General features: G+C 36.1%; 2 protein-coding genes across 2 annotated transcripts in view; one reads left to right on the forward strand and one right to left on the reverse strand.

Moving 5' to 3' along the window:
• Window positions 1-6,110, reverse strand: part of LOC109826541 (protein ARABIDILLO 1-like) — a 40,925-nt gene extending 34,815 nt beyond the window's left edge. Inside the window, 1 exon segment of the mRNA XM_020393572.1 lies at window positions 5,746-6,110. Within this exon segment, the coding sequence (XP_020249161.1) occupies window positions 5,746-6,110 (365 nt within the window).
• Window positions 16,610-17,436, forward strand: LOC109826542. Its single transcript, XM_020393573.1, has 2 exons — window positions 16,610-16,661; window positions 16,784-17,436. The coding sequence occupies exons 1-2, from the start codon at window positions 16,610-16,612 to the stop codon at window positions 17,434-17,436; spliced, it is 705 nt and encodes a 234-aa protein (XP_020249162.1).

The following is a 19,547-nucleotide window of genomic DNA, read 5'->3' on the forward strand; positions in this document are numbered from 1 at the left end:
TATACTCCCCCTTGTGTAGGGATTGAGTGATATTAGGGGTTGTGTACGGGGACGGCCTTGAAAAAGTTGGCTCCAAGTTGCATGTGTTTTAGACAATATGTTACGAATTGTAGTGAGATTTGTAATGCATCTTCTACAAGATCATTATGGTGGATCATAAGAGATTGGATCATACCCATGTTAACAAATAATGGTTATCCCCAAGATTGAATTATATTCATCCCAATAACAAACGCATACTTGTTTATGTGACACTCAGGGGGTGTTTGTTTGCATGCAAGTGAAAGATGAAAGTAAAAAAGTTACTTTCATTTAACAATTAAGGTGTTTGTTTTCATGTAAGTGATTATGAAAGTGAGATGCAAGAAAGTTGCCACATATGATTTAATGCAATTTTGACTTCCCCTAAAAAAGTGGTGAAGTCACATGAAAGTGAAAAAAATGTAACTAATTTAATTAAATAATTTTAATTATATTATCTAATTAATCTTATTTTGCCACGTCATCTTCATATTGTACTTTCGATAATAATTTAATTTTTCAAACAAACACTGTATTCCATTTACGTGCTGACATGGATGTAAAAGTCATTTGTAAAAAAAATAACTTACATATTTTAAATTCACTTTCAGATTGCCAAACATCCTTGCGTCAAATCCATTATTGTTATTGTTACTACGATAATTTTTGGGGTTATCGCGTGAACTTGGGATCTTATGTGACGATATGAATACAACAGAACTTAACAAGAGAACCCATGATAGTATTAAATTGTGTGAGCATGGAATGAGTGCTTTTTTAATAAGACCAAGTCTGCTCGAATCTCTTTTGGAGTTCCAAAGCTCCAACAATTAGAAATCGTATGTTGCCCCCGCTAGGGCTGTCCATCCGGGCCGGCCCGGCCCGGCCCGGCCCGGAAAACCGGGCCCGGGCCGGGCAAAACCCAAGCCCGGACCCGGGCCCGGGTGGTCCGGGCCGGGCCCGGGCCCGGGCCCGGGCCTGAGCGGGCCGGACACCGGGCCGGCCCGGTGGTCCGGTTTGATTTTTTTTTAGAATTTTTTTTTTAAATTTTAACAAAACCATAAACCATAAATTATTATAAAAAATGTCATAAATTTAATTAATAGCTTGAAATGAAATGACATAAATTACAAGTACAAAAAATGATAAAAATAACTTCTTTATTAATAATCGGTAAATCCTTTACAAATTCCTTTACAAGTATAAATTTATTTCGAAATTCGTCGCATCACAATAGATGAGTACATCCCAACTAGGTTGGCACCTACTCACCCATATCACTATCATTTGCAACTTTTTTCGAAATAATTTAATTCAAATTTAAAGCTAAGAAATAAAAATTACAATTTTATGAATATTATCTAATCATTATATCTATCTGCTAGTCCCAACTCTTCAAATTTATCTTCAATCATAGCAATCCGTTCGATGCCTTGTGTTCGCTTCTCGTATCTCCACCAATCCTGTAAGCACATCACCGCTTGTACAGTATACGGATCTAAGCATGTCCTGTGGTCGTCGATCAAACGTCCTGCTGTGCTGAAAGCGGATTCCGAGGCTACAGTCGAAACCTGCACTGATAGTAAGTCACGAACCATGGTGGAAAGTATAGGATATGAAACTGATCCATATACTTTCCACCATTGCAAAATATCTAAAGCATTTCCTTGACATCTAACTAAAGAAGCAGAAAAATATTCATCTATTTCAGAAACATCTAATCCTGATGAAGTTCCAGATCCACCAGTTAGTTCAGCTACCATTGCATACCTATCAAAACTTACACTTTTACCTCGACCTGTGCTCGAAGCTGAAGGTGCCGAAGCTGAAGACTGTTGTGTAGCTACACCATATCTAGCTGCATACTCATCATATAAGGTTTGAAAATAATTTCTAATAGCTAAATAATGAGTAGTAGCAGTAAGGGTGGATCCATCATCTAAGTCTATAATCTGTCCACCATACAATGATTGTAACAAACTTCGAAGGCCAATTTCCTTCAAGCATGGATCAATAAGAACACCAATACCAAAAATATGAGGAATAGGCCTAAAATACTTATTAAATTTACTCTCCATTTCAAAAATTATACTTCCAAAAATATCATCCATACGATATTTTGTAAAATTTTTTTGAATATTTAAAATTTGTAAAGCAGCTAAAGTAATAGTTGGATAATAACAACCAGATAATAACATAGTAGCATCATAAAAAACTTGTAACATCTCATTTAATTTACATATAACTGTCCATTCATCTTCAGTTATTCCATAAGCACTACCAGAGCTAGAACTAGAAGCATAAAAATTTATAAAATCATTTATAATTTCTTTATATTCTATTGCTACAGATAACATTGCATAGGTGGAATTCCACCTATGGTCAACATCTTTTGGAATTAGTCTAGGCTTATAATTTTTTCTTTTACAACATTGTTTCCATCTTTTAATTCTCATTTCAGAAGCATTATGCATATTAGTAACTGTTCTAACTTTTTCTATCATGGGTTTAATTTCAGAAAATGCACTTTGAACAATTAAATTTAAAATATGACAGATACATCTAACATGAAAAAGCTCACCATGACATGGCAATGACAAAGTTATTTTCAGAAAATCAACAGCTACATTATTATTACTTGCATTATCTAGTGAAAGAGTAAATATTCTTTGATCAATTTCTAGTTTCATAAGTTCTTCAACAATTAAATTTGCAACATTAATACCAGTGTGTGACTCTTCAATTGCAATAAAAGAAACAACTCTTTTAAACATTTTCCAACTTTCATCAATCCAGTGTGCTGTTATACATAAATAACCAGTTTGCACTCTAGATGACCAAATATCAGAAGTTAAAGAAAATTTGCAGTTTAAATTTTTAAAATAAGAAATTATTTTTCCCTGTTCCTCAACATAATATTTTAAAATATCACGTTGACAGGTTTGACGAGAAAATTTTGTAAATGCAGGATAAAAACCATCTCTAAATAAATCTTCAAATTCATCATCTTCTACTAATTTAAAAGGAAGGTTTTTAAGAACAATAAACCTGATTACGCATTTCCGGGCTCGGGCAGCGTCATAATTCCAACTGCCGAGGGTACCTGAAGAGGATGATTGGGAAAGCATAGACTGCCGGATATCACCTTGTAGATTTTGGCCTTTGTTGTGTTTTTCAATATGCCGTTTGAGATGGTTGGTGCCGCTCTTATGATGAGCTTTGAATATCTGGCCGCACAACGCACATTTCGCATTCTGAGAGATGATCCTACCGTGTTCATCCTTGGTGACGTCTATCTTCTCAAAAAAATTCCATACATCAGACCTCGGCCTTTTTGGAGCTCTTGGTGCCGTAGATTCGTCGCCACCAGATTCAGGATTAACACCGGTAGGATGAGGAGTTGTTGTAGGAGGACTCATCTCTGGATCGGTAGGAGTTGCATGTTGCTCTTCATAATCAGACCCAGAAGCCATTTGTTGGAAGTATTAGAAAATACAAAAGATTATAGGATAGTATATTAGTATGAGATAGTATAAGATTGCGGGCCGGGCTGGCCCGGCCCGGCCCGGATTCAACGGTCACATAAGTGACCGTTGTGGCCGGGCCGGGCCGGGCCGGTCCGGCCCGGCCCGGCCATTCGAAGAACCAGTGCCCATTTTTGGGCACTGTTCCGGGCCCGGGCCCGGACCCGGGTTTTGCCCGGGTTTCCGGGCCCGGGCTCCGGGCTTTTTGGACACCCCTAGCCCCCGCAATCTAAACAACATGCGACTAGGCCTAGAATGCACCACATTAGCGGTTGTTTCACTAAAATGATGAGATATGCCTATTATGTTTACCCGGGCCCGGACCCGGGTTTTGCCCGGGTTTCCGGGCCCGGGCTCCGGGCTTTTTGGACACCCCTAGCCCCCGCAATCTAAACAACATGCGACTAGGCCTAGAATGCACCACATTAGCGGTTGTTTCACTAAAATGATGAGATATGCCTATTATGTTTCTTTTTGTTTTCTTATTTATTATAAAGATCATTCGAAAACAAATTGTAAATGCACTGTCACGCCTCGGTTCCAACACGTAATAGTTTGGAACGTGACTCGGCCGGCAATGCAACCATACAGTCACATTCACGCTTTCTGGATTATCCTATATACAAATATAAAGCCAAAACTACACCATAGAGCATGTAACTAAAGACAATAAAAAAATAGATAGATAAAGAAATCTCTGAAAAGACTAAGTTCTACTACAAGTCCACAATTATCCAAAGTAGGAAAGAGGCAAAATACATTATAGTCTGGAGAATCACATGTGATTGCAGGAAAAGTTTCAACCAAATAACTATCTAAGACAAGTGAAGTGGAGAACTGATAGAATAAAAGGTGGTCACTGTTGCAGAGTCTACTCCTCAAAATACTCTCGGTCCTACGAAAAAAGAACGGTTTCTGAATATGGGGTGCGCAAACTCCAGAGGAGTCAGAAAACTCCCAACAAGCATATAAAATGAAGGAATTGTGCATGTGTAAGTGTATGTAACAGGTATAAAAAAAGATAAAATCTAAATTAAATGTGACTAAAAGAAATGCTACTTGTAGATATTGCGAATAAATCTATCACAAAGCATATAAGCACGTTATTCTTATTTTACATGTTATTTGAATTAGAGGAGAATAATATCATCTATCACAAAGCATATAAGCACGTTATTCTTATTTTACATGTTATTTGAATTAGAGGAGAATAATATCATGTATATAAATCATATAAGCACGTTATTCTTATTTTACATGTTATTTGAATTAGAGGAGAATAATATCATGTATATAAATCAGTTTCCCGTAAACCGTCCCGGGAACACGGCTTCAAGTCAAGTGTTGGCTCTTGGCCCTTGTATATATAACTCAAGATATCAGGAATACGCATGAGCCCGCTTGTATATAATTTATGTTCTTCGTCCAATTCCCCTTTATTAAATCTCATATTTATCTGTTTGATCTAAGTGAATGTGCATGAAATGTTATGCACTAACCACAGAGTTACCGTGGAACGGCTTCCGTAAAACTATGAAAAATAATCGTGACCCAAGAACATGTCCAATCAAGATGAATGCATAATTTAGTCGATGCTATTATATAATAATAATAATAATCAAGAGAAATCATCACACCAGGATATCGATGCCAAGGGTGTAGCCATGCTATGATAGCACGCTTATGAATCATATTTTTGACGGAAGTCGTCTTCATCAGTCGGCCCTATTTAGTGTCACTATATGATCAAACATTATAAGATGATCAACCAAAATTTCACCACCGGACATAATTCCATTTGAGGGAACAAATAAAACCGAAAAAGATGTCATTGTACAAAAAAAATTCAAACTCAAACGGATTTGCTTTAATAACGTAACAACTCTAGTAAAAAAAGATTCGCTAGCTAAAGACTCACAAAAGCTGCTAGCTAAAGACCCACAAAAACTTAGGTCCAACAAAAATAAAAACATTTTTGAAGGTTACGGGATTTAAAACTCCTGACCTACATGTTTTTTTTTTGGTACAAAAGAGGCCTTGAAAGGCCTATAATCTTATAGTGGGATTCCCACTAATATCATCTAATAATAAGGGGATAATATCAGCTGGAGGTTCCGTCAGAATGACTACACCTTGCTGACAACTCTGTGCAAGATTGGCGAGGAAGTCGGCACACCTATTTCCCTCTCTATATATATGCCTGATCTCCGTGACCCAGCCTTCGCTAATCAAGGCTAGTGCATCTCGAGCTATTATGGACATCGGATGGGAGTGAGAGATCCCTTCTTTGAGAAATTGAACAACAATTGCAGCGTCTAGTTCCACCACAACCTTCGACAAGCTTAGACTTTTAGCTAGCATCAACCCAGCTCTCACGCCCCATAATTCAGCCGAAAGACTGTCTGTATGACCTATGTTCAGAGTGAAACTTTGAACCCAGCATCCATTGTTGTCCCGAATCAAGCCCCCTGCCGAGGCTAAACCATTACCCGCCTTGAATGCCCCATCGGTATTGAGAATAAAACATCCGGATTCAGGAGATCTCCACTGCACTGACTTAGGCATTTTACTCGTGTTCATATGCACTTCTAACACCATATGCATTTCTTTAGCAAACTTACGAGATAAATGCCACACTCTACTCGAAATAGATATCTTCTGATCAAACACTAGTTCATTCCTACTCTTCCAAAGAAACCATAAGGTGGAAACAAACTGGGAACACCAAACAACTCCTGACCTACATGTTATCATCTAAAGATGCTAACCAACACAACTTCTTTGTAATTATGACAAGGGTAAAGAAAAACGTATAAAATAATTAAGTTAATGATAAAATATTTGAGAAATTTATAATTATCTATTCACACAGATTCCCTTATCAAAATAAATAAATAACAAATAATATTACTATATGGGGAAAAGAGTAAAGTTGTTGAAACTAACTATAATTTGGAAATCCTTTGGGTACCGTTTGGCAAAGGGTTAAGTGAGGGGTTAAGGAGACTTAACTCTTTCTTAACCTGCCAAACACAACAAATCTATATAAGGATTAAAGTGAGTTAACCCTCCATAATTTGCCAAACATAAAAAATATAGAAGGGTTAAGTTAACCCCTCTAGAGGGGTTAAAATGAGTTAACCCCTCAAAATGAGGGGTTTACTAATACTCTTATTTAGATGGAATAAGAGTTAACCCTTCTAATTATAAAGAAAATAGTCAAAATTATTGTTATTCCCAAACACTAAAACTGATAATGATAATAAGGGCTAAAATAAAACTTATTTAACGGGTTAATAATTTAGTCCTTCGGATTATCAAATGGGCTAAGTACATTAATCCTTCTCTTTAACCCCTCTTCATTAACCATTTGCCAAACGGGGCCTTGAAGTCTAAATCAAAGTTACTTGTTAATGTGATAGTTTAATAATTATGAGCGGAATAATATGACATTAGTTAGAAAATATGTCATTAGCTAGAAGCCGGAACATTTAAGAACCTACGGTATATCCTTGAAACATTAAATTTTGTATTTTTTTTAGATAATAACAATAATTGTTTACTAGGAAGTATAATATAAACCCGTAACCGTGTGAAGGAAAATATACATGACATCATAAGGTATATTACTTATAGGCTCGGCTACCTTTAAAGTCAGATTTTACACATCAACGAATTTTTGCACATTGACAACAAAGATCGACATTCAAATATTTAAGCACTTAATCCATGTACAATAACAATAGAATATCAATCTGTGCAAAATGCCTATTCATGAACCATAATATGATGTAAATAATTCCTTAAAATTTTTGAATAGTCTAGTTCTTATTAATATTCCAATTGTCCTTTCTTTCCAGGGCAACTAATGCACTTTTAAAAAGAGAAGAAAATGAACCAAATTCCGGTTGTGAAGATGAAAAAAATAGAACAGGTCATATTGTTCAACATTTTACTAAACAACATGGACCACACCCAACAGTGGAGATACCAAAGCGTGCATATAATAAACTAACCGAAACATTAACATGCAAGAAATAATTGCTTCTAGAAATGCTCAGAGTACAGAAAAATTTAGCAATGGTTACTAAGCACACAGAAAATTGTAGGATCTGTTACAATACTCACTAAAACACTAGAGGGGGGTGAATAGTGTTCCTTTTAAAAAATATGCAAAATAGATTATAAATTGCAATGAATATAGCAAAATCACAGAGAATCACAATCGCAAACACAATATTTTATACTGGTTCCACCTCCCCGGTGTACATCCAGTCCCCAAGCAAATCATGCTTGAGAGTTCCACTATGATTTTGAAAAACTTACAAAATCAAACAGTAAACCTGACCAATTTGTAAGACTATGCAAATTGCACATAATCTCTTCACCAAGAGATCACAACTCTCACGCCTTAGAGATCTTTTCTTGAATCAACAATACAATTCCTATAAGTCTTGATTGTGTAGTGATGTGTAGTAGTGGTTTTAGGAATATTTTTAATCTCTGAAAATTACCTAAATAAGTTGTATATTGAATGAGGATCAAAGGATAACTCAGAGAATACTTTTCTCAATACTTAGTGAAAAATCTGAATGTTTTAAACTCTTTAGAATGCACAAAAATTGAATCTTATGGATAGGAATTAGTTGACCAAATTTCTGAACTTGTAACCTATTTAAAACCCTTGAAAAGACAAGTTTTCAAAGTTAATTAACGGATCAAAACGGCTAAAAATAGTCAGTAATTCAAATTTTAAAATGTCAGAAAACCGTCACTTTAGTCGACTAGTAGTCGTTGTAGTCGACTACACTGAGTTGAAACAGGCTCTATAAATTCAGGATTTTTCTTAGTAGTCGACTACACTAGTCATTAGTCGACTATTCTGTAAACGATAAAAGTCTGAAATTCAAATTCAAAACCGAGTAGTCTACTATACTGTGTAGTAGTCGACTACACTGTAAATAACAGAAAGTTAGAATTCTAAAATGACTTTTAGTAGTCGACTATATAGTCTAGTAGTCGACTACACTGTAACTTTACAGAAACTGAGATTTTGCCAAGTGTTTAGTAGTCGACTATAAAAAGTCATTAGTCAACTAGACTGTAATTTGACAGAAACTTATATTTTTTTTATCTAAACTTCAATAGTCGACTACACATAGTCATTGGTCGACTACTAAGGGGTAAAAACTAATATGAATGAGATATTTTTAGACTTAATTATAAGTTATAAACTCTAATGGTTAACATAGGGTATTTCTATTGTTAACCAACACACTAAACATGTATTAGTGTATTCTAATCACTATGTGTATGTATGTGTGAGTGATCAAGGCTTGTACAAAAATTTTTAAGTAAAGAAAAGGTAAAATGTACATTGATGTATAAGCTCTTCATCTTCTTTACTTCATGATGCATTGAACTCATCCTGCACTTGTTCATATTTGATGTTAAAAGCTGCATTGATATGTTAGTGCACAATAATATTCATAGTGATACACATAATGAATAAATTGTTAGATATGTTAGTGCACAATAATATTCATAGTGATACACATAATGAATAAATTGTTATCATCAAAATTATATATTGGGGACATGATATCCAATATTCATAGTGATACACATAATGAATAAATTGTTATCATCAAAATTATATATTGGGGACATGATATCCAAAAAAATTAAAGGTGAAGTTCCAAGAAAGATATGAGAACAATAAAAAAATAGAAAATATGCTTGTCGATTAATGCCGAAAGCGTAAACACCACGCAAGCTCCTTCTCCACCCCTCGTCAAACTTCAGTTGTTGTTCTCTTTCTTCTCTGTGTTTTTTTCTGCAGTTTTTAGGACAAAGATGGGGGAGGAGAGGAGATTGGTTTTTTAAAGAAAAAGTTTGATTAGAGAATCCCTGAGACTAAGGAAGTTTAATTAGTGGTAAACAGTTAGTTGCAACAAGAAATTTGCAGAGGATCACACGTTTTGATTGTGGGAGATCAATTCACGAAAGTTTGTGGGATATATTTTCTGAAAATATCTCTCACAAATTATCATCCGTGAGAGATGAATCAAAAAAATAAAGTTGTATCCTTATGGGCTTGCTAGGTTGGGCCTTTGAGAAGCTTGTTTTTTTTTAATTCCTACATCATATGGGCCTCCCTTATAAGACCTTGTATATTTAACCAAATTAATTAACTTACATCTAAAAAATAGATTATTACATCATATCTGTAATGATCGTAAAATTTAATACTAGTTAAAATAATTTTTTAGTATTTTAAATATTTAATTATTATTTTTAGAAGAGTATTTCATTTTTCTCGACCTTCTAGAATTTTCTATGATTTAAAAGTCCAAAATTTATATTTATTTAAATAATTTTAATATTTATAAATTTATTTTGTGAAGTAAAAAAATTTCTGGAATTAATCTGTTGTGTTATCGGTACTATTATGTATTATTTTAAATAATACATTGTATTATTGTTACTACGTATTATTTCATGTATTATGTTGAATTATTAATTATGTATTATTTGTGTAAATTATTATATTATTTTAATTATTGCGTATCAGCTATCGTATTAGCACAACTGATACGTTTTATTGCGTAGATAATTATCCTATAATTATTTGATTTTAAATATAAGTACTTATATTTTTATTAATTAATCTCGTTTAATTGTACAATTTGTTGTATTATTTCTACTATGGGGTATTATCTATTGTATTAATACAACTGGTACATTTTGATGTGTAGATAATTTTTACATAACTATTTAAATTATTTCATAATTAATATTATTTTAATTAATTTTCAAAACCCTAATTCTCTCTCTCTCTCTCTCTCTCTCTCTCTATATATATATATATATATATATAATATAAATATATATATATATATATCATATAATAATATATATATATATATATTTCTCTCTTCCTCCTATTCATATCAAAGTTGGCCCCCCTTTGTTTTTTTCCTCTCTCCTCTCTTCATCTCTCCACCTCGTACGCCAGCCTCAGCGATCTAACCCTTGTCGCTGGCTTCTGACCTACGACCGCGCCTCTCTAACGCCCAGTCATCGCTGCACACTCCCGATCCAGAACCAAGTCGCCCTCCACCCGCAACCGCCAGCGCTCTCCCCTCCACACCTAACCCGACAGCCCGCATGAGATCCGCATCTGCTTCCATCTTCTTCTACCGCCTCCTCCTACCACCGTACAGACTCCACCTCCATCTCGCCTCCGCCGCCTGATGCCAGCGCTCCTCACCCTGCACCGTCGTCTGAAAACCTAACTCCAGTAGCCATCGCTCGCACCCTCTCTCTCACCCCTAAACATACCCCCTTCACGGTCGAATTGCCCCAAGCCCATCAGCTCTAAAGCCCCATCTCTCCACGTCCGCCACCCCTAGCTAAGATCCCGTGGCCGTCACCACCCAGAGAATCGCGCTCTCCCTCCAAACGCCCCTGTCAGCGCAATCAACCGCGATCATCCCCCGCGAGATCTCAGCACTGTCGCCCGGCCTTAAAGCCGTCGTCGACCAGCGCCGCCAACGGCCTGCTGCAACAAGGCACTAGAATCTATGCGCCGACACGGCCTCATGATGTTTCTGCCTCCCTCCTGTAGTGCATAGCTGATGCTGTGCTCCACCACGACAGATCCGACCCGTGCCGCTGAAGTCGACTCGTTTGACGCGCCGAGGCAAGATCTCGCCGCTTAATTAGTATCTTTTTTATAATTTTTATTGTTAATTATCTTAATTAGATATATTATTTTGATTAATATCATTATTGTGGTTAATGTGAGTATTTGAATATCTGCGTGAAATAAGGATGTGTGATACTAGCTTATATCTAAAAGTTGACAAGCATGAAATGACGGGGCGCATGGGTGAAAATTAGATTAATAATATTGTTAATTGTATTTTTAAGAAATTACAGACATGAAATGACAAGTTAGGTGTTAAAATTAGAATTTATGAAATATTATCGAAAAAGAAATAAATTAAAGGTAATTTATAAAATAGGGAAATGTTACTTTTCATGTAGAAAAGAATTAACATATATATATTATGTAATTGTTTGGTTATTTTCATATATATATATATATATATATATATATATATATAGTATATATATATATATATATATATATATATATATATATATATTAAAATTTCTAATTTAGGGATTTACTATCCATTTTCAGCATCTAAGAATAGTCTAAGTTGATACTGATAAACAAAAACAATAAGAATTGATTAAAAACATCCGGTTAATGGATAAAATTTTTAAAAAATATTATAGATTAAAAATTATTGGCACCATATAAATTAAAGTAATTTTATATAATTTTAGTAATAAGTTGGGGTAGTCAAAATACATTCGTAACATTAATTGATAGATGTTTAAATCCATAGAAATGATAAAATACTATAATATTATACCTTAGCATTAATTGATTTTAATTTAGAAACTTTAATCTTTGACGTTAATAATATTTATAGGGTAAAAGAATACAAGGAATTACATATGGAGAAAGTATTAGAATATTTAGAGATAACTTTAAAAGAATTGAGTTATTTCCATTGCAAATGGGAAAGTGATAGAAATAAATCTAAAATTCAAAAAACGTCAATGAATCAATTGAATTGGCATTAACATAAGACATATCTATTAATGAAGCACTGAGTGAGTTACATTAAAAAATAATTTATTAACCTTATCCTAATCAAAGAAAAAATCTCCATGAAAGACATAAGAAAAATTAGTAAGTATTCATAAATTCCATACTGTGTTCTTCAAATTAAATATTAATATTATAATCTAAGAGAAATTGGTAATGAATAATACATGTATTTAGTTTAGATCTTTATGGAAAATGACAGGGATAAAGCAAAGGTAATATTATTGAAATAACAAAAATTCTTATTGGATGCACATCAGAAGAATTCATATTAGAGGAAAATAAAGAGATAGCTTCTAATTTATTTAAGTAATAAATTAGGAACACAAAGAATTTTATATATATGAAATTAATATTTATTCTCATTGAAATAGAAAAAATCAAAGTCTATATTTTGAGCAGTTTGTGTTGAACATCATAAGTATATTTGACTTCTTTGTAAAGTTAAATGAGATGATAAAAAATTAACGAGCCTAGGAAAGATAATAGCATAAAAAATACAAAATTAGCCTGATGTCACAATTGATGTAGATGATGAAGACAATACTCTAGAATTGTCTGAGAAATGATAAATGATAAACCTGAAGAAGGATTGATCTTAACTCAATAAAAAATAAAATAGAAGAAATAAAAACAATATTTTATGAATATTTTATAGAATAGTTTAATTATTTTGAGTGAAATTAAGAATCTTTAGAAGGTAGTTTCATGAATTTTTTTTTCAGTACTTTTATATTCTTATGTGGATGCTTTTATCATATAAAAGTATACTAGAGTTAGTATTAATCTTTAATTTATATTTTTTTATGAAGTCTATCAATGATTAGGAATAAACTTCATATTCTCTTTTGTATCGTTTTAACATACTTTAAGTCAATCATTTTGCCATATTGGTTTTAAATATTCACCTTCCTTGTATAATACTATTTTAATATTTTTTACTTTGCAATGCTATACTTTCTTAAATAAAGCTTAGTTTCATATCGGTCAAAAATAATATGAAAATTCAAATTATTTTTAAATTATATTTGTTTTTTGTCAATTCAAATATCAACATGAAAATTTAAATTGGGTGTATCCCATTTAAACAAACATAAAAAAATAATCGGGATGTAAGAGTTTAAAAAAAAATGAGCACAAACTGCCAAAAATACTTAATCATGGTATTAAATCACGTGCATTACACGTGTGTAAAAACTAGTATATATATATATATGCAGTAATATTTTTTATCTCCTACAATAAATTTTTTAAAAAATACTGTAGCATAAATATTGATTCTTGGGTCCTCCCGTTATTATAGAGGAATATATATATATATATACTAATTAGATACATGAACAACAAGAACAACAATGCCTAATCAAACTCACTAATTAGATACATGAACAGTTTGGCGCGGTGGGAACAATGAGGGCTGTAGTGCTCATCCACCAAATTCCTCCTTCAATATCACAGAAGGGCAACACTATTCTCAGATCGCCAATCTTAAGACCCTCTATATATACGTATATATATGTGTGTATATATATATATATATATTATTTTATAATAATTATGATGAGAAATAGTTTTAGAAATTAATTATTGGAAAAAGAATTTTTTTAATTAAGAACGTATAACCGATAGTCGTAGAGCGCGATATTTCATGTACAAAACAATGTCGGTTTCCAGTTTTCTTTTTACCACATTATTATATTAGAGGATACTTAATTACAGATAGCTTGCATGAGAAGTTTGGACACCTCAGTAGTAAGATATTAATAAAGTCTATTTACGTGTGTATTTATGCTGTGTAGACTCTGTTCATGCATTCCACATTTCGTTTGCAGTTATTACTCATGTCTTATGAACTTGTTTAATCATGTTCGACATGCCATATTATCATTGTATAGAATTAGTTTTATTTATTGCCTCTTGTAGTGATTGAGAACCTTAGTAGTTCATAACTTAGTGGCATTGTGCGTCATGAACAGATTTAGTGACATGTGTGGGTGTGTTGACTAAAATTAAGTGGTGAACCAGAGTTTTAATATGGATTGGTTGTGGACTTAGAAAATGAGAAGAGTTGGGATGGGGAAGTCATGGTTCATGTGATCAGATAAGTTGTTGATGTATCTTCCAGACTCGCACTAGTGAACGTTTCGCACTGGGGTTAGTTTGTTGGGCCAAGTGAACCGTTTCGCACTTGATCAGTGAAATCATTTCATCACCCGAGTTTTGCTTGAGTTCGAACCAGGCCGAAATCAGATTACGTGTAGCCCTCTCACCAAACCGTTTTATGGGTTTGGATGCACGTAGGGATTTGTAAATAGTCAGTTATTCGGTGATATGAATGTTGACTTTATTTGAGATGTGGACCAATGAGTTTTTAGGATGGCTAGTACTCGACCTGGTTATAGTGAGCAGTTAGCCTTATGATTATCATGTTTAGTAGTGTTTTCGCATGTTGATGTTATTAGATTTCTAGTTACATGTATCATTGTCTTTCTTATTAGTATTATTACTGTCATAACATGGGTCATACGACCGTTTTATTTTTCCATGTGAGATCTTGTCGTGTGCCATGCACGCTGACGTACACCTACTTTCTCTGGTGTGTGTCAAACTTAGAGGATGAACAAGTCTAGTTCGATGATGCAGCAAAACCGATGTATGCCTAGTTGGAGTGTCCTTCCAATGGAATGGAAGAACAAACTGAAGTCTAGACGTGTTTTCTTTTCTGTAGTAGCTGATGAACACTAGAACTCTTTTATAATATTTTTAGTTTGATGATGGATTTAGTTATTTTATCAGTATTTCTTTTTATTATGGATTGTGTATTTTTATTCCTAGTTAGACCGTTTTTGTAATAAGGGTATGTTTGACCCATATTTTTTTTGTGTCTGGGATGATTTACCATTGATAATATGTCTACTTCTTATTCTGGGTTGTAATTATATTCTCACTATTGTGAACGGGAATATGTGATTGAGATTTATGTATTTGACGCTTAGCATATTGGATTGAGAAGAAAGGAAAAAAAATGATAGTATAGATTTCTTCTTAATCTAATACGTCACGGACTTGTTCACATTCCGATTCACCAGTATTTTAGGAAACGGGGCATGACAGGTTTTAGTGGTGGCCTATGTAGGTCACGATCCCGAGTCCTCACTAGTAAGAATATAGTGGACAATTTATATATATATATAATTGTTTTGATTTTAACCTTAGTTTTCCTTTTGATCCTCGTTTTCCTTCAGAACCATGGTGGGTACGCGTAGCTATAGTAACCCGTCTGGTAGCAGTGCCCCACCGTCCGAAGTGGATCTGAACTAACTTCTGGCGATAATTTAGGGATTGGTCACTAATCAGCAGCACCTGGCTGGGCAACTGCATAGGGAGCTATAACACTAGCCTCCTCTTTGCGTAGAGTCTGGTGTTAGGGAGTTTCGGTACATGCGATCGCCTTCCTTCTCTGGTGCTGAAGGACCATTAGCAGCGGAGGAGTTCTTTAAGGTCACTGAGACTATTCTCACGATGACCCATATTGCCCTACTGAATGGGTGAACCTTATGGATATTCAGCTCATCGATACCGTTCGGATATGGTGGGCAGCTAAGAAGATCCATCTAGAGAGGCCAATCCTGTGGGAGACGTTCATCGAGCGCTTCAACAGGAAGTATTTTCCTCAGTCGACTCGGGAGGTTTGTTGAGCTCAAGCAGGGAGGCTGATCAGTAGATGAGTATGAGATCGAGTTCTCTTCCCTGAGTGGATATGCTCCCCATCTAGTTACAAGCCCTACTATTAGGAGGCATCAGTTTCAGAAGGGTCTGGATAAGTATATCAGGTTTGCTCTGCCTGGTAGAGCACTAGCGACCTATGACGCTATGTTGGATGTAGCGTAATATCGAAAGTGTGCATAAGGAACCTGAAAACCTATATGTGATTCAGAGCAGGGCACCAGTAGTTCCAGCTAGAACTGTCAAGCATCCTTCCCCGAGGTAGAAGCAGCAAACCCTACAGAGGTAGCAACATTCTCAGTGTCAGCCACCCCCTCATGTTCACCCTTATCAGCGCCCTGGAGTGCAGTCTCATGGCTAGTTTTCAGTGAGGTGTTCTTATCGTGGCTATTCCGGGCATACCCAGTAAGAATGCCACAAGCGCCTTTGGTTGTGCTATACATGTGGGTCCTCCGATCATATTAGTCCGAACTGTCTGCAGAAGTAGTAAGCCCGTTTGCCCCCACCTCCAGTTCGGGCAGCTCGTCCAGCTCTACCTCGACCTACCCCAGCAGCTCCGGCTCAACACAGATCCTGTCCTCGAGCAGGGCCTCTTCCTCCACAGTAGCAGGTTTATCAGGAAGCACAAAGGCAGCAACCATAATGACAGATGTTTATGATGTTAGTCGTAGAAGCTGAGGCGAACGACCAGGTTATCACTGGTAAGAATTGTTCATCTTAGTTTTATTTATATATGAACTTCCTTATTTAGCATTGCCTGATGATATCATGATAGGATTGTTATGAGTACTAAGTTAGTTGCATTTATCTCCTCCTATAATAGGCAAGGTTCTTGTTTCTTTCGTTCCTGCTTTATCACTCTTTGACTCTGGGGCTTCCCATTGTTTTTTATCTCGTCGATTTGCAAGTGCCCACTCTCTTCCTATAACTTCTCTGACTATAGGCTGGAATATCAACACTAGTAGTGGCGTTTTAGTAGCATCCAGTGATTATGAAGCATGTCCTGTGGTCATCTGTAGGAGGGAACTCTTTGCAGACTTTCTAGTGATTGATTTGTCGAGCTTTGATGCAGTATTTACGATGGATTGGTTGGGGTCATTCTTTGCCACCATTGATTGTCGCCATCGGAGCATAGTATTTAAGATACCGGATCACCCGAGGTTTGAGTTCCTCAGTGGCAGTACATCGGTCGGACATGTAGAGTACAGAGCTAGACAGAAAAAGGCGATGTTAGCTGCAATGCAAGTGGAATCCGAGAAGCCAGATGTAGTTCAAGAATTTGAAGATGTGTTTCCTGACGATATTTACGGATTGCCACCGGATCAAGCAATTGAGTATTCCATAGATTTAAAGCCTGGAGTTGCTTCGATCTCTAAGAACCCTTATAATATGCCTCTGGCAGAATTAGCCGAGCTTCGGACTCAGTTGGATGACCTCTTGCAGAGAGGCTTGATTCGACCCAGTTTATCGGTCTAGGGAGCACATGTGTTGCTTGTGGGAAAGAAGGATGGATCCAAGTGGATGTGCATTGACTACCGGGAGTTGAATGCGGTGACAGTGAAGAATAAGTATTCACTTCCTCGTATCGATGATATCTTCGATCAATTGGGAGGATCAAGAGTATTTTCTAAGCTGGATTTGTGGAGCGGGTATCACCATGTGAAGGATAAGGATTCTGATGTCCCCAAGACTACATTCCGGATGAGATATGGACATTATAAATTCTTAGTGATGTCGTTTGGTGTGACTAATGCGCCGATAACATTCATAAACCTGATGAATATGGTATTCTATGATGTATTGGATAAGTTTGTGGAAGTCTTTATTCATGATATCTTAGTGTACTCTAAGAGCGAAGCGGAGCATGCAGAGCATTTGCGGTACGTGTTGAAGACATTGAGAGAGCATCAGCTATTCGCCAAGTATAGTAAGTGCCTGTTCTGGCTAGATCGTATTGCATTTTTAGGACACGTGGTGTCAGGAGACTGCATATCAGTGGATCCGGAGAAGGTATCTGTAGTGAAGAATTAGCCTACCCCTAAGTCGGTGTCAGACATTAAGAGCTTCCTGGGATTAGCTGGATACTACCGTTACTTCATCAGAGATTTTTTAAAGTTTACGAAGCCAATGACATGACTTACGAGAAAGGATATTAAGTTTGTCTGGTCCGACGTTTGTAAGCAGGCGTTTGAGGAGTTAAAGTATCGACTAATTTTGGTCCTAGTCCTGACGATACTAGATAAGAGTGGGAACTTTGAGGTGTTTTGCAACACATCAGGTAGAGGATTAGGATGCGTTCTTCAGCAGAGGATGGTCATGTGGTAGCATATGCTTCTTGTCAGTTGAAGAAGCATGAGCAGAATTATCCTACCCATAACTTGGAGTTGGCAGCTATGATTTTTACCCTTAAGCTTTGGAGGCATTATCAGTTGGGAGAGCAAGTGAAGGTGTTCACTGACCATAATAGCTTGAAGTACATATTTACTCAGAAGGATCTCAACATGAGGCAACACCGATGGTTAGAGCTGATGGCAGATTGTGACATTGATCTTCAGTACCACCATGGCAAGTCAATGTAGTATCAGATGCTTTGAGTCGATTGCTAGTGATCATGACCCTCACGACTCAGTGGAGACTTCAACAGGAAGTGAGAGATATGAGTATAGAAGTTCTTCTTCCAGAAGTCACTGCTTCTTTGATGAATCTCCAGATTCAATCGACATTGGTCGAGCGAATCAAGGCTACACAAACAAGTGACTCATTTCTTCAGAAGTGCAGAGAGCTAGCAGTGGCTGTCTTCGGCCAGAATTTGTTGTTCATGAGGACGGATCCTTATGATTTGGGAGTCGTATCTGCATAGCAGGAGGAGATGTTCGAGAGGAGATATTACGGGAAGCTCACAACTCACCGTATTCTATTCACCCTGGAGGTACGAAGATGTAAAGGAACTGAAGCTAAACTTTTAGTGGCATGGTATGATGAGAGATGTGGCTCGTAGTGTGGCTAAGTGCCTTGTATGTTAGCAGGTGAAGGCAGAGCATCAGCACATCGCAGGTCTTTTGCAGCTATTGCCTATTCCAAAATGGAAGTGGCAGCATGTCACCATGAACTTCGTTACTGGCTTACCTCGGAGTACTAGACAAAATGACGCTGTTTGGGTGATCGTAGATCAATTAACCAAATCGGCTCACTTCATTCCTTTCCGAGTGGGACAATCGACAGAGCATCTTGCTTAGAGAAACATGGAGGTAAATATTTATCTCTATATATTTTAGTGAGTTCCTTTCCCAAGAGTGTAGTAAATCTCTCGTATTGCAGGAGATCGTGCGATTGCATAGAGTTCCCGTGTGCATCGTTTCAGATCGCGATACCCGATTTACCTCAGAGTTCTAGAAGAGTTTGCAGGCGAGTCTTGGGACCAGTCTCAGTTTCAACACAGCTTATCATCCCCAGACCGATGGGCAGTTAGAGAGGACCATTCAAATTTTGGAGGATATGCTTAGAGCTTGTATGCTTGACTTTCACGTGTCATGGGAAGATCACTTACATTTGGTGGAATTTGCATACTATAATAGCTTCCAGGCTAG

The sequence above is a fragment of the Asparagus officinalis genome, chromosome 10 (assembly GCF_001876935.1).
Source record: "Asparagus officinalis chromosome 10, Aspof.V1, whole genome shotgun sequence".
NCBI classification, from domain to species: Eukaryota; Viridiplantae; Streptophyta; class Magnoliopsida; order Asparagales; family Asparagaceae; genus Asparagus; species Asparagus officinalis.

Bases quoted from the DNA above. Each gene is read 5' to 3' on its own strand.
- LOC109826542 (XM_020393573.1), top strand. From the start codon at position 16,610: ATGTTTATGATGTTAGTCGTAGAAGCTGAGGCGAACGACCAGGTTATC. The intron at 16,662-16,783 runs GTAAGAATTGTT...CTCCTATAATAG, and splicing joins GAACGACCAGGTTATCACTG to GCAAGGTTCTTGTTTCTTTC.